The following is a 15784-nucleotide window of genomic DNA, read 5'->3' as shown; positions in this document are numbered from 1 at the left end:
TCTGTTTTTACACTTGTGAAAATTAAAAAAAATGGTTCTGAAGTAAAATGTTTGCAAAAAAAGTTAAATGTTCATTTTTTTCTTCCACATTGTTTTAGTTCCTGTGAAGTACGTAAAGGGTTAATAAACTTCTTGAATGTGGTTTTGAGCAGCTTGAGGGGTGCAGTTTTTAGAATGGTGTCACACTTGGTTATTTTCTATCACATAGACCCCTCAAAATCACTTCAAAGGTGATGTGGTCCCTAAAAAAAACATGGTGTTGTAAAAATGAGAAATTGCTGGTCAACTTTTAACCCTTATAACTCCCTAACAAAAAAAAAAATTGTTTCCAAAATTGTGCTGATGTAAAGTAGACATGTGAGAAATGTTATTTATTAACTATTTTTTGTGACATATCTCTCTGATTTAAGGGCATAAAAATACAAAGTTTGAAAATTGCAAAATTTTAAAAATTTTCACCATATTTCCATTTTTTTCATAAATAATCGCAAGTAATATCGAAGAAATGTTACCACTAACTTGAAGTACAACATGTCACGAAAAAACAATCTCAGAATCAGCGGGATCTGATAAAGCGTTCCAGAGTTATAACCTCATAAAGTGACACTGGTCAGAATTGTAAAAATTGGCTCGGTCATTAAGTACCAAATTGGCTCTGTCACTAAGGGGTTAAACAGGTTGCTATCCATGTTGTCCTGTATGCTTCATGACAGGCCCAGAGGTCTTCAACAGACCCCTACGCTGTCATATCAGTCCATCAGAACCCCATGATCACTTCACAAGGGTGCATAGAATTACACGCCCCCATGCCGGTACACTTATATCTTCTGTCACAGTTTGAATGCAGCATGTAACAGGTTAACAGTTATGGCCGGTGATTTGCTCCACCCACAGCTGTTGGAGTCAGGATCTGACTTCATGTCACAACCGATATCTGCCGCTTATGAGTCGAGCTCCCCCTGTATTCCTGTTGCCGCTTTGTGCCATATTTGTACAGCAGATGTCGCTAAGAGGTTGGCCACTACTTGGACAACCACTTCTCCATCACTGTACTCTCCCAATGTAAAATAGTATCAGCTCTTCTCTTCTCCGAAGCTGGCGCCATTCCAGGAGTGATGTCGCCTGCTCTCCTGGAGCTCATTTATGTCGTCCGCGTCCCTCTCGTTTGCTTCAGATGTAACTGACATCTGGAGCAGCAATAGCTCTCGCTTCTTCCAGGTGTCAGTTTCTTCTGACAAGTAAGAGTGAAGCGGACACTGATTGGCTGCAGGGTGTGTGTGACAGAATTATGTAACGCCAAGCCTCCTGGAGAGCAGGCGCCAACATCACTCCTCATCGCACATCACAGGAGGTGAGTATAGCTATTTAATATTTTACATGTGGGAACTATGGTGATTGATTAGGGATTGCCAGAGAAGTGGACAACCCCTTTAATAATGTATTCAGGATTAGTGGAAAAAGCCAAATCTTGCGAAAGTTCACTCTTTTATAGTGAGAGTTTCCACAGAGGTTTGTGGGATCCTACTTTATTTGCTAGCATCCTGCAACCTATAGATTCAGGGCAAGTTTTTGCTAAAATGTTGGGACTTTTCTCGAGACAATAGGACTACTTCTGAGCAGGTTTGTTACTAAGTTTTATTGAGCCAAATCACCAATCTGGGGATTCCCACTATTTTAGTAAATAAAAAGGCCAGCTCTAATTCGGTGAAAGGTATTCCTTAATGGCTTATTATAATCTTTAAAGGAAACTGTCATCAGAAAATGACCTTTAAATCGTCCAGCTTCAGATCAGTGCTTGTAAGCTCTATTGGAAAGAGATTTCAAACGTGTGCTCTTGCCTAGGAGACCAGCCATCACTGATAGACTGCAGAGGTGATCGGTAGCTTAGGCAGTGAGCTGTTAACTATAGATTTTTCAAGAACAGAGGGATTGTTAATGCAACTATTTTTTAATGATCATATGCAAAGTTGCTTTTTTCTAACTCTTCATTGAGGTACACAGGAGACCACCGGTGTATGCTGCCACTACGCAAAAAAATTGGCTTCTCCTCAGCAGGTTACATGAAGCTAATCGGTTTTTGCTTGGTGTCTATAGGAGACAGACGCAGGTTTGCTCTCAGACTCGTTTCCACCTTAGGGACTTGTTGTGTGTTTATTACCTTTCTCCCTTTTTCTTTCAGGCTCACCTTGTAATTACGGGCAGCAGAGTGTCACAGCTCACTCTGATTTCCCACCTAGAGAACGAGAGTACAATGTGGTCTGATGCAAATCATACCCTCTCGTGTCTATGGTGCAGGACCAAACCCCCCTAATACATCAAGAGTGTCTCTGGGTGGCCAGAAAGACAGTTCTTTGCCACCTAGCCCAATCATCTGCCATGTTAAGATGGTGTTGGGGGAGATGGACCATTTCCAGTTTCCGCTAAAAATCCAGGGGCCCGTAAAGACAGTCTTCCATACTGCCATAAAGGAGTTGGGACCGCGTCAGGATAGTTACTAGGAGGCTCCTGGTCTAATCTAACTCCCTTTCTCAGGGCCTCAAATCCCTTCCATAGCGCTGGACACTTTCTCTTGGCAGGGCTCACCTCCTTCCCATGGCACTAGCAGCCTCTCACAGCTGATCGCTCAACTTGAGGCCCCGGTTTCCCTGGGGCCTACCTTTCAAAGCTATGCCCCCCTTCTCTTTCAGCTTAGGCTTTCTCCGCATGCTTTCTCCAGCCACGACCTCCGCTCTGAAGCCAATCATCACACTCTTTCATTGGAGGTGATTGTCTGGGTGTGGTTCCCCACATACTTTGTTCCTGGACTCCGCCTTTTATCCCCTGTACGACACCATCTCCCTCCAGACACTGCCCGCTCTACACCTGCAGGTCTATCGCTCCACACCTGCACCCACTTCAGGACCACCACTCTCTTGTTACAGGCTCAGCAATCCTCAGACAGGTAGGTTCTGTCCTTTGGGATAACAGTCTCAACACACCTCACCAGCTCTCCTCTGGTACACCCTATGTCTGTCACTAGGGAGACTATCTCCCATCCATTCCCCCCTATTATTCTTCACTTTGCCTGTTCCACTTGTAAGAAAAAATTACCCTCAGGTCAGCAATGGGCCCTCAGCACTGTAGCTTTCCCACAGTGCAAGCCACCCAGGAGCTCCCCACAGCCCAGGAAGGTAGTGCACGCTCTCCCTTCCCCCCGAGTGGGCTCCCACGCTATCTAAGTCTGTTGCCAACCTCCTGAGCTGCTCAATCCCTTGGATGAGTCTCCCTTAGTGGATCCTCCAGTATCCCGGCTGTCCCCAAATACGATCCTTCCTCTTCTGGACAGCGGCTCCCTCAAGGACCCTTCAGACAGACACATTGAATTGCTAGCAAAGCCTGCCTTAGAGGCGGCGGGAGCATGGCTCTGTCACCCCTTCACCTCCACTTGGGTCTCTAAGTCAGTCTGCGCCTGGGCTACCCTCCCTCGTCATTACATCCACAGAATCAGAGGAATAGAACTAAGCAACAGGACATGTGAAAAAGACTTGGGTATACTAATAGATCACAGACTGAACATGTCAACAATGTGATGCAGCAGCAAAAAAGGCAAACACAGTTCTAGGATGTATTAAGAGAAGCATAGAGTCTAGATCACGTGAAGTAATTATCCTCCTCTACTCCGCCTTGGTCAGGCCACATCAGGAATAATGTGTCCAGTTCTGAGCAACACATTTTAAAAAAGACCTTGAAAACCTGGAGCAAGTTCAGAGAAGAGCTACTAGGATGGTAGCAAGATTGTGCGGATGTTGGATAAAGAACCTCGACTAACATCCAAACAAGTTCAAGCTGCCCTGCAGTCCGAGGGTACAACAGTGTCAACCCGTACTATCCGTCGGCGTCTGAATGAAAAGGGACTGTATGGTAGGAGACCCAGGAAGACCCCACTTCTTACCCCGAGACATAAAAAAGCCAGGCTGGAGTTTGCCAAAACTTACCTGAAAAAGCCTAAAACGTTTTGGAAGAATGTTCTCTGGTCAGATGAGACAAAAGTAGAGCTTTTTGGGCAAAGGCATCAACATAGAGTTTACAAGAGAAAAAAATAGGCATTCAAAGAAAAGAATACGGTCCCTACAGTCAAACATGGCGGAGGTTCCCTGATGTTTTGGGGTTGCTTTGCTGCCTCTGGCACTGGACTGCTTGACCTTGTGCATGGCATTATGAAGTCTGAAGACTACCAACAAATTTTGCAGCATAATGTAGGGCCCAGTGTGAGAAAGCTGGGTCTCCCTCAGAGGTCATGGGTCTTCCAGCAGGACAATGACCCAAAACACACTTCAAAAAGCACTAGAAAATGGTTTGAGAGAAAGCACGGGAGACTTCTAAGGTGGCCAGCAATGAGTCCAGACCTGAATCCCATAGAACACCTGTGGAGAGATCTAAAAATGGCAGTTTGGAGAAGGCACCCTTCAAATATCAGGGACCTGGAGCAGTTTGCGAAAGAAGAATGGTCTAAAATTCCAGCAGAGCATTGTAAGAAACTCATTGATGGTTACCGGAAGCGGTTGGTCGCAGTTATTTTGGCTAAAGGTTGTGCAACCAAGTATTAGGCTGAGGGTGCCAATACTTTTGTCTGGCCCATTTTTGGAGTTTTGTGTGAAATGATCAATGTTTTGCTTTTTGCTTCATTCTCTTTTGTGTTTTTTTTCATTTAAGACAAATTAAATGAAGATGATAATAATACCAAAGAATTTGTGTTTTCAATCATTTTCAGGAAGAAACTGAGTATTTGACAGAATTGCAGGGGTGTCAATACTTTTGGCTACAACTGTACTTTTTACATCCCAATCTGTACATCTCACCAAGGTGTCCTCTGCTTCGCAGTTTCGGATTTTCATTTTTCATTTATGTTGCTCTCCTTCGGCCCAGCATCTGCTCCCAGTCTTCACGAAAGTCATGGCCACTTTCCTGGCTCTTGGCCTCAAAGGGAATTCTGGTCATCCCCTACCCGAGTGATCTGCTGAACAGGGCCCCGTCCTATCGGGACTGCTGCGAGAGTCTTCAGCTAACTCTGGACACACTTTCTTGCCTGGGCTGGCTCATCAACATAGCGAAGTTGTCCCTGATCCCAGCCCAGCGCCAATTAAACCTGGACATGCTTTTCAAAACTGCATGCGCCACCGCTCTTCCCAAAGAGAAAGTCTCCTTTCTACTTTGCAGAATTCGTTCTCATAGACACCCATCACGCTGTCCACTTCGGACCTGCATTAGTGTTCTGGGCAAGATGGTAGCTGCCATGTAATCGGTTCCCTTTGCACAGTTTCACTCTCCCTCTTCAACTGGCACTTTTGTCGCATTCAGACAAAAACATTTAATTCCTGGACTGTCCCGATCTCCTTCACCTGCAAGTAAGACAGTCGCTGGCTTGCTGGCGTCTCTCTCTCCCCTTGTTCGCTGTGGGAGATCCTTCCTCCCGTTACACTGGTAGATTATGACAATGGACACGAGCCTGCTTAGTTGAGGAGCAGTTGTTCAACACTTCATGGTCCAAGGCCTTTGGAAACGTCTTAAATCCTCACTCTTAATCAACATTTTGGAACTCAGAGCCCTCTATATCTCGCTCAGGCATTGGCAGGAACTTCCAGTGGGCCACCCTGTGCCCATCCTGTCTGACAATGCCACGGCGGTAGCATACATCAATTACCAGGGCGGAACCTGAAGCGGATCCATCATGCCAGAAGTTTCTCGAATAGTGGCTTGGGCGAACAGAGAGTGCCTGCAATCTCAACAGTCAACATTCCTGGAGTGAACAACGGCGCCACCGACTTCCTAAGTCATTGGGGCCTCTCCTCAAGTAAGTGGTCCCTGAACCCATGGTTGTTCAGGCAAATCTGTCAACAGTGGGGCACGCCAGTCTTCGACCTAATGGCATCCAGGATGAACAGCAATGTTCCTCTGTTCGTGTCCAGGTCTCGTGACCCCCTCACGATTGGTTTTGATGCCCTGGTTCTTCCGTGGTCGCAGTTTCACCTTCCATACCTTTTTTCACCTCTGCCACTGATCTCCAAGCTTCTCAAGAAGATCAAGGTGGAAGAAGTGTCATCATTGTGACTCCTGACTAGCCAAGGTGAGTGTGGTAGGCAGAAATGGTAAATCTCATAGCAGGCATGCCATGGAAACTTCTGGATTGTCCAGACCTCCTTTCCCATGGTCCCCTCTTCTTCCATCAGAAATCAGTCTCTCAATTTAACCGCATGCCTGTAGAAGCTGGAGTCCTGAAAGACCAGGTTATCCAAACCATGATTAAAACAAGAAATCCCTCATCCTCCCATATCTACCATTGCACTTGGAAAGCCTTTTTTTGCTGGAGTGAGACCAACCAGGTGGTCTCCATGTCTTCCTCCATACCTTCCCATCTGGCCTTTCTCCAGACAGGTCTCGAGTCTGGGTATCACTCAACTCTCTTAAGGATCAAATCTCTGCCCTTTCAGTCCTATTTCAGTAGAATCTAATTTCCCACTTCCAAGTCAGGACTTTCTTACAGGGAGTTGCTCATTCTGCTCCTCCTGTGGATCCCTGGAATCTAAATCTGGTTCGGAAGACTCTTCAGGGTTCCCCTTTTCAGTTATTTATGATGTCTTTTTCCTGACACTCCGGGAAAGTTGTCTTTCTACTGAGGATCACTCCCATCAGGCGCGTCTCGCAGCTGGCGACCCTTTTCTGCAGTTCTCCCTTTCTTGTTCTTCACCAAGACAAGGTGGTGCTCCGTCCTGTTCCTTCTTTTTTTTCTGAAGGTGGTTACCCTTTCCACCTTAACTAGGACATCGTGATTTCATCTTTCTGGCCTTCTCCAACTCTCCCTCAGGAGCAGTCTCTCTACAAGTTGGATTTCATTAGAGCTCTACGTCTCCCATCTTTTCAGAACGATCTCTTTCAGATGCACAGACTTTGTGGTGACCCTCGGGAATCACAAACAGAGGTCTTCCGGGTTTCAAGGCCACAATCTCCTGCTGGATCCATTCTGCAATCCTGGAAGCTTATTGGGCACAGGATAGTCTGTCCACACCTGGGGTCAAGGCTCACTCCGCACGTGTAGTGGGGGCTTCCGTTGCTGTTTATCATCAGGCCTCAGCGTCGCAGCTCTACAAGACTGTTACACCCACTCGAAGTTCTACAGAGAGCATACCTTTGTCATGGCTGATGCGAGCCTAGGCAGGAAGATTCTGCTAGCGGCAGTCACCCGAACTTAGACCTGTTATGGGCGTTCTTCCATTCTCCTATCCGACCCTGAGAACTGCTTTAGAATGTGTCATGGTCTCCTGTGTCCCCCTAATGAAGCTTTAGCAAAAAGAGGATTTTGGGTACTTACCATAAAAAAAGCCTTCATTGAGGGACACAGTTCCCGTCCCTGTTATGCCTATGTTACGATTTGTTTTAAGTTTCTTGTTTCTTCTCCTATTGCTGTCCCACTAACTGATTAGCTTTGTACCAGTTGGTGGGTGTACTCTGCTGAGGAGTAGCTAATTTCTTGGCCTAGTATCAGCCTCCTAGTGGCAGTAGAATACACCCGTGGACTCCTGTGTACCCCAAAGAAGGCTCAGAGAAAGGGATTTTTCCGTAAGTACCCCAAATCCTCTTTTTTTTTTTACAAGCACTTTGCTGTTTTAACCATTTTAAGAAATTGCGACAACCCATTTAAGCTGTCCTATGTGTAACTTGCAGGGATTCCTTTGATACGATCATTACATCTAACTATCATATTCCTCTAGTCACAAAGGCAGGTAAACCAGATCTCCACTCCACACAGCTCTCTGTATCCCGACTTCTTCATAGACCCCTAATTGTGTGATATGGCGGTAGTAGGATGTTTTGGTTATCTACAGCAAGGTTTGGACAGATGCTTCTGTACCTCCCATAGAATTCAGTGCAGAGTGACTTCTCATATGAGCCCTATGCCTGATGTTATTAGGGGAACACACTCTCTTGTAGGATGGGATGCTGGTGCTGATTTGCATTTGTGGGAAACCCCTGAAACATGTGATGGGATTGCATATTTTGTCTGTTTTGGGATATAGATTACATTTACCTCTTCCTTGTTCTTCGTTCTATTTGGAGTACCTGTAATTTGCAGCTCGTTATATTTGTCTGGAAACCGTCTACTATTAAAATCGCCCCAGGTCAGCTGCTCATCACTTTCATCAATGATGGTATTGATCTATCTCCTCAGGAACTCAGCCGTATCAAATTAACATTAGCCAATGAACGTGCTCAAGCAGAAGAGGAGATTCAGAAAGCAAGGAGCGCAGCCCAGCAGGAAGAGGTGAGGATTAGCTCCATCTCTACCTTCCAGGCAATCATACCCACAGGATCAGCATAAACTTTGCTTTTAGTATCTGTCTGCAGGAAAAAAGCTTGTTGTGGAATCAAATGACAGATAATAGTTGTGGCCAGAACTGAGAATAATGTATCAGTCATATCCGTGCATAGTCACGTTACATATCAACAAGCAATATTAGAAGGTTTGTCTATGAAATATCAGAAGAGGTGCTTAACATAGGCTACCAGCAACAAGCATGGTCGGGGATCTGAGACCTCCACACAAGATCATCTTCTAGAACCCTATTAGTATTCCCAAAGGACTAAGCTTATGGTAAATTATTGGATTTGTTAGTCAATTAGAAATCTGTGCTCACACAATACTTTATTGCTTAATGGAAATTACTTTAGAAAGAAGATAGGTTCCTTATATAGCTAGCCATTGTGCCTCCATATACAACTATGCACACTGCCCTCATCCAAAGTATTCCAGAAATGCACTAAATGATGTACAATAATGGAGTAGGTTAATGAGCAAAATAAATGTTTTTCTTAGTTGTCTCTTAGGAAAATCAGTTTGCTTATTTTCAAGAAATGTCAACCCTCTTGGGTTGAGTCTGTAATTGCTCTTAGCCTTTGTCAAAGGAATGAGCTGCAATACCAGATAGAGATACGGTTTCTAGTAAAAAATTAAGAACTCTTGTTTTGAAGCTCTTAAAGGGGTTGTCCGAAATTTTAGAAATAAATATAGGATTTTTTTCAGGCACACACAAATAAACTGTCATACTCGCCTTCTAGGGGGCCTCTGCAGATCCAGTGCAAGCAGACACCCACTACGGAAGCAATACTTGCTCCGTTTGGAAGTCAGAGGGCCATTTCAGTCTGTGATAAGCTTCAGTGGTCCTCTGACTTTTGAACAGTGCAGACTTCGTTTCGGAGCCAGAGCAGACGTCTGAATCGACCAGTGCTGGATCCGTGGGGGCACTAGAAGATGAACATATCACCATTTTTATTTCAAGCATATGCATGCCTTTAAAAAAAATTATTTTCTATATTTGACATCTCTTTACACCTTACCCTCAACATGGAGGGATAGCTAACACTAGAGCACACATAGAAAGGATTAAGAATGGTCTAGGTGAGCTTGAACAATGGGCAATGACTAATAGAATGGTATTTAACAGGGAGAAATGCAAAATTCTACATCTGGGCAAGAAAAACGAAAATTACATCTACAGAATGGGAGGAATAGAACTGAGCAACAGCACATGTGAAAAAGACTTGGATATACTGGTAGATCACAGACTGCACATGAGTCAACAGTGTGATGCAGCAGGAAAAAAGGCAAACACAGTTATAAGATGTATTAAGAGACGCATAGTGTCTAGATCACGTGAAGTAATTATTCCCCTCTACTCCTCCTTGGTCAGGCCTCATCTGAAATGCTGTGTCCATTTCTGGGCACCACATTTTAAAAAAGACATTGAAAAACTAGAGTAAGTTCAGAGAAAAGCTACCAGGATGGTGAGCCGACTGCAAAATATATCCTACGAGTAACGGTTAAAGGATCTGTGATTGCTTGCAAAAAAGAAGGCTAAGAGGAGACTTAATAGCTGTCTACAAATATCTGAAGGGATGTCACAGTGTAGAGGGATCATCATTATTCTCATTTGAACAATGGAAACACGAGAAGTAATGGAATGAAACTGAAAGGGAGAAGATACAGATTAGATATTATAAAAAACTTTTTGACAATGACTGATCAATGAGTGGAACGGGCTGCCACCAGAGGTGGTGAGTTCTCCTTCAATGGAAGTCTTCAAACAGGCTGGACAGACATCTGTCTGAGATGGTTTAGTGAATCCTGCATTGAGAAGGGGGTTGGACATGATGACCCTGGAGGTCCCTTCCAACCCTAACATTCTGTTACTCTAATTTGATATATTCCTGAAGGAACAAAACTATATTCCTAACCCCACTGTAAGTAGCTACCCTGTAAGCTAATGTCTGACCTGCCAGCAAGACAGTTCTTGCACCTCATCAGCACAGAACAGTGTGTTTGGATCGGTGTGATGCATCTCGGGGAGCAATTGGAGATTCAGATTGAAATAATTCTGGTGTTGAGAGTTCTGTACTGATAGGAAGCAAGAACACGAAGCAGCTGTCTGCATATGACTGTGATTGTAATAGCCTGTAGATTAAAGTTAATGTTTTGCTTCATGGCACATAACATACGTAAAAAATTGCAAAACAAAAAACATAGGCATCGTTGCTTTTTTTCCACTTTACTACCACAAACTATATTACAGTTAATAAATGAATATGAACCCTAAAATAGGAATGTTGAATAATGCAACTTATCCTGCATAGAAAAACAAGTCCTCATCAATTTACACCAACAGGAAAATAAATATGTTGTGTCTCTTGAAATATGATGCTGAAAAAAAAAAAAAAAGTAGAACAGAAAGAATGGAATAGACTCCATCCCACAGTTATGTTTCATTTATATACTCGTCACTTATATCTGCTTATCACAGGCTTAATTAAATGTTAATGTTATCTTACTCTCTCCGAGCAGCAGCAACATGCCGCCATTCTGCAGGACAAGATACGAACTGTGACCCAGTCCCGGGATCAGGCTCAGAATCAGGTCTTGCAGCAAAAGCAACAAGTTGGGGAACTTCAAGCTCAAAACAACCAACTGTGCCTGGAAATAGAGGGTCTAAAAAGGCGAATTGATGGCATACAACAGGTAGGCATGACTTAAAAACAGATCTAGAATCACAGATTCCATCAAGGGGCAGACGATTTTACAGTTCAGTGTTGGCACATTGCAAAATCACAACCTCTCTGAGTTCTAATATTGATCCATCATTGTCCTTTATTTATGCCAACAACACTTGGATCTGAAGGGAAGTGGCAGAATCATATCAATGTTCACCAATGAAAGGGAATGTCTAGGACTTAGGTCATCAGCACAGGATCATTGAAGATCTGACACACTACCACTCTTACTAAGTTTGTAGCTCGCTCCCATGGTGGCTGGATGTATATACTGTACAGAGCCAGAATAGTATAGTTATTTTAGGCTACGTTCACACGATCCGTTTTTCACTGCGGATTTTTCCGGTCCTTTTTCGGGGAAATCCGCAGTGGAAAACGGCGGTGCTTCTCTCGGCGGATTTGTGTCCTTTTTCTTCTGCGGATTCCACTGCGGGTTTCCAACTGCAGTTTCCTATTGGTGCTGTTGGAAACCCGCAGCGGAATCCGCTGAAAGAATTGACATGGTACTTCTTTTTTCCGTTGGCAAATCCGCGCGGATTTTCCAGCGAAAAAAAGGATCGTCGGCACAGCGGGTTTTGTTTTCCATAGGGTAACATTGTACTGTACCCTGCATGGAAAACGGCTGCGGATCCGTAGCTGCAATTCCGCTACGGATCCGCAGCAAAAAACGGATCGTGTGAACGTAGCCTTATTATTTTTTAACAATTGTTGCTATTGAGTTACTTTTTGAAAATTCTGGATAATGCTGTAAAAAAGTTTCACAAAATTATAAATTCCACACACTAAAAAATATAAACAAATTAAATGCTACCACAGATTTACCCAAAGCTGATGCCTAAAAAATATGACTTGTCCTGCAAATAACAAGGCCTCAAATAGCTACAAAGCTTTAAAAATAAAGTTATGGCTTACAGAATTCAGGAAGGCAAGAAACTAAAAAATATCAAAGGGGTTTCCCAGTCACAAGCTAGCTAGTGGAAAAGTGGTAAATGCTAGACTGATGGGGTCTGACCCCTAAGACCACTACTGATTTCTAGACTGCTACTAGGAAGAGATTGGATGGAAAGGAGTTGATTATGCATTCTGCCGCTCTATTCCAAGCATTCCATCTTAAAGTGGTAATCCAGTTCCGCTCACTTGCATTGGATAGTTGCGGAATAGGACAGCTGTGGGTTTCTTGCCGCTCACATATGCGAGCCAGCACATATCTGTGAACATGTGTCTTATATTCACACTGAAGTACAGGAGAGAACATGTTGCCATAGGAAATGAGCCTAGATTTAGTTTGGAGTAGCACTTGTGTATATTTAATTAGAAGCTTTGGCTGCAAAATTTGCTTTGCCACATAGGATTGCACATACAGTACATCTGCAGTGATGATCTGTATACCTGCAGGAGTTATCAAAGAAGGACCAAGAAAAAGTGTCGGAAGTAACAAAGGTGCGAGTCGAGCTGCAAGAGCAGATGGGACACCTTGAAGCTGAGTTGACTGCACAGGAAGGGCTGAAGGAGAAGATTTCCGCATTGGAAAGACAGCAGAAAGGTACTGCCTCAGAGAATGCGGGTCTAAACGTGGTATATACGATCAATACAACAGTAGCTAATTTATGCCTCATTAAAAGTTGACAATGCCAGTTTTAGACAAGAGTCTTACATAATTAAGTGCTGGCCCAACCATAGGTCTGCAGACCCAAACTGACATACCGGCCACTTCATAGATGCCAGGACTTTGTAACACATGCCAGTAATTTGCTTGTGTAAACCAGGCCTATATATGCCCATATGGGAAGACATAGCAGCACTGGGTGAGCTCTATGAAATCTGAAAATGTTCAATATACAACTTCTTAAATTGCATTACTGCTATAGTTACTTTACTAAGAAATTATGAGTGTACTAGATGGGGGCCTGCTATCACATCGGGAGGGCGGTAATGTCACGATGGGGCAGGCATGTGGTGCTGTTGTTGCCTAATGGCATCCTGTGATAATCTAATCACTTTTGCATCAGGGGACTCATGTGCTTGACGCCTACGCTTATATGCATTGTTTTTGTCCCAGCGATGCTGTTGCTCTTCAAGAGTCTCATTTGCCCTTTGTTGTCTTTGACGTTGTGCCTTTGCTGCTTTCCTTTAATTGTCATTGGCGTACTTTTTAGAAGGAGCCATGTTGGTGGATATTTGCTTTTTAAAGGGGTTTTTCCACAAACAAAACTTAATTTTAAAAATTGTCTGTGTCTTACCATGTACCGAACATACCACAGCTCCTGGGCAGGGGAGGAAGCAAAAGACAATACTGACATTACAGCAGGAGATCGCAGAGGATACATTTTGTGAGGTAAAATATTTTTAAAAAACAGTCAGTGAAATATTTTTACCTCACAAAATGAATCCACTGTGATCCCCTGCTGTAATGTCAGTATTGCCACCACCATCTTTGTGCAGACAGATAGCGGCGGTCACATTAAAACTGTGCATGCGCTCCTCCTGTACAAAGATGGCGGCAGTCAGTGAATCATTCGCCTGATCCCGGCGGCGTGTTTGTGGTGGTGTTCCGCTGGTGGTACCACGCAAGAGGCTGTGTGAGTGTGTGTGTGACAGTGTGTGTGGTGTGTGCGGCGTATAGAGTGTGTGTAGTGCGACGGTGTTCCGCTGGTGGTACCGCGCAATAGGTTGGTACCAGCAGCAGTTTCCATATTGAGACACCCATCACTTGGGTGTCCCAATATGGCGGTCGGTGAACTTCCTTCGCTTGGAATTCTGGTATACGTTGACATGTGGACAGAACAGGAAATGAAAACATTTACAAGCCAATTATATAAATAGATGTTTTGATCAAGTTGTTTGAGCCCACATGCCCAGACAAAGTGATCTCCGACTGGTTGTTGCAATGAGCAGGCTCACCTCTCTTCTGGTTCTAGGCCTATAGAATGAACTTGTGGTTAATTCTACTTGATTTACAATTGTGGACAGACAGCAGGAGTTCCCCGCTAAGAAGGAGCAGTCACCGCTAGTACGCACCACATAGTCACTAAAGGGGATGTCCAGTAGTGATGAGCAAATGTGCTCGGATAAGATGATATGTGAGCATGCTCGTTCGTTAATAGCGTATTTTTGGCGTGCTGGAATACTATGCTCGAGTCGCCGTAATGCACTGCAATAATTGGTAGAAGAGATTCCATGATGGCAGATTGTATTGTGTGATACCTCTGTTATACCTCTCTCACTATAGTACAGGCCAATACCCACCGTGAGATGCTGCTGGATAAAGAAGGTGAGATCTCTTCCCTTCTGGAGAAGCTAAGGATGAAGGATGCTGAGATTCTAAGGATGCGAGAGGAGGAAGCACAGAGAGCCAGCTTGCTGCAGAGCGCCATCCTCAACTATATTAGCACCCCACTTGGCTCCACCAGTGGGAGGAAATAAACCAACTGCTAGCTCTGTACATGCAATAAGCCATAAGTGCCTTCCACAAACATATGAAGTGCTGAGACCAGAGCGCTCTTCTGAATACTGTGTGCACATTCACTGATCATCGGATACTAATTTATTTTGTACGTAATGCATTTTATATGTTTTGTAATTATTTTTTAATAAAAGATTTTTCTGTATTTCATACTTCGGTTAAATTTTTTTTTAAATGTATTTTTTTTTTTATTTGTATTAAGCCTCACCAATGGTTAAGCACCATGCTAAAATTAACCCCTTACTGACCTCCAATACGTCTTTTTACTGACCTGAGATATAAGAGAACAGCATCCCCATACAGGTGACAATCCAGCAGCTGTTGGTTGTACACTATAGCTGACAACTTGCTGCATCAGCCACGATCAGGGTTGGCACTGTCCATATCTGTTTAACCCCTTAGATGCTGCTATCAATAGTGACTACATCATATAAATGGTTAACAGAGTGTGAGGGCTCCCTCATTATCCCCATCGGCTCCCTGAGATCATGATTGTGTGGTCTTGATGTTTGCCATGGCAATTAATGGCCTTAGAGTCTGCCAGCTATAGTGACCTGCTCAGAAGTTAGCGACATTCAGGTGGTAAACATACACTTTTTCATTACTGTCATGTCATTTTGCATAAATTCCTGAAAATTACCTGAAGGGTTAATAAACTACCTGACAGCAGTTTTCAATATGTGGAAGGGTGCTGTTTTTAAAATGGTAATCACTTTTGAGGGTTTCCCAATATATAGGATCCCTAAAGTCACTTGAAAACTGGATAGGTAAATAAAAAAATAAATGTTGTAAATTTCCTTGAAAATATTGAAAAATTACTGCTACATTTTTAAACCTCCTAAAATGCTAACAAAATAAAAGAACATTTTACAAATGGTGCTGATGTAAAGCAGACATGACGGAAATGTTATTAAGGTTTTTCTATGGTATGACTATCTGGATTAAAGGGATAATCATTCAAAGTTTAAAAAATTGCAGATTTTTTAAAATTTTTCTCAAAATTCAGATTTTTTTTGTAAATAAACGCAACATATTGACCTAAATTTATAATTATCACAAAGTACAATGTGTCTAGACGTGACAGTGGAGATACCGTGGAGAGCGATCTGCTGCCTGCAACATCCTTCAGGATGACCGGTTTGGCAGTGGGTCAGTAATGGTGTGGGGTGGCATTTCTTTGGAGGGCCGCACAGCCCTCCATGTGCTCGCCAGAGGTAGCCTGACTGCCATTAGGTACCGAGATGA

At 43.5% G+C, this 15784-nt stretch overlaps 1 protein-coding gene across 1 annotated transcript in view; it reads left to right on the top strand.

Annotated features, from left to right (window-relative positions):
* Positions 1 to 14689, top strand: part of LRRC45 (leucine rich repeat containing 45) — a 54748-nt gene extending 40059 nt beyond the window's left edge. Inside the window, exons 15-18 of the mRNA XM_077251409.1 lie at positions 8204 to 8296; positions 10871 to 11044; positions 12472 to 12619; positions 14306 to 14689. Of these exons, the coding sequence (XP_077107524.1) occupies positions 8204 to 8296; positions 10871 to 11044; positions 12472 to 12619; positions 14306 to 14499 (609 nt within the window). The 3' untranslated portion in view covers positions 14500 to 14689. The remainder of the gene's footprint in view (positions 1 to 8203; positions 8297 to 10870; positions 11045 to 12471; positions 12620 to 14305) is intronic.
* Positions 14690 to 15784: the final 1095 nt, after the last annotated feature.

Source organism: Ranitomeya variabilis, chromosome 4, assembly GCF_051348905.1.
Source record: "Ranitomeya variabilis isolate aRanVar5 chromosome 4, aRanVar5.hap1, whole genome shotgun sequence".
Classification (NCBI taxonomy): Eukaryota; Metazoa; Chordata; class Amphibia; order Anura; family Dendrobatidae; genus Ranitomeya; species Ranitomeya variabilis.
This window is presented reverse-complemented; position numbering and strand designations above follow the sequence as displayed.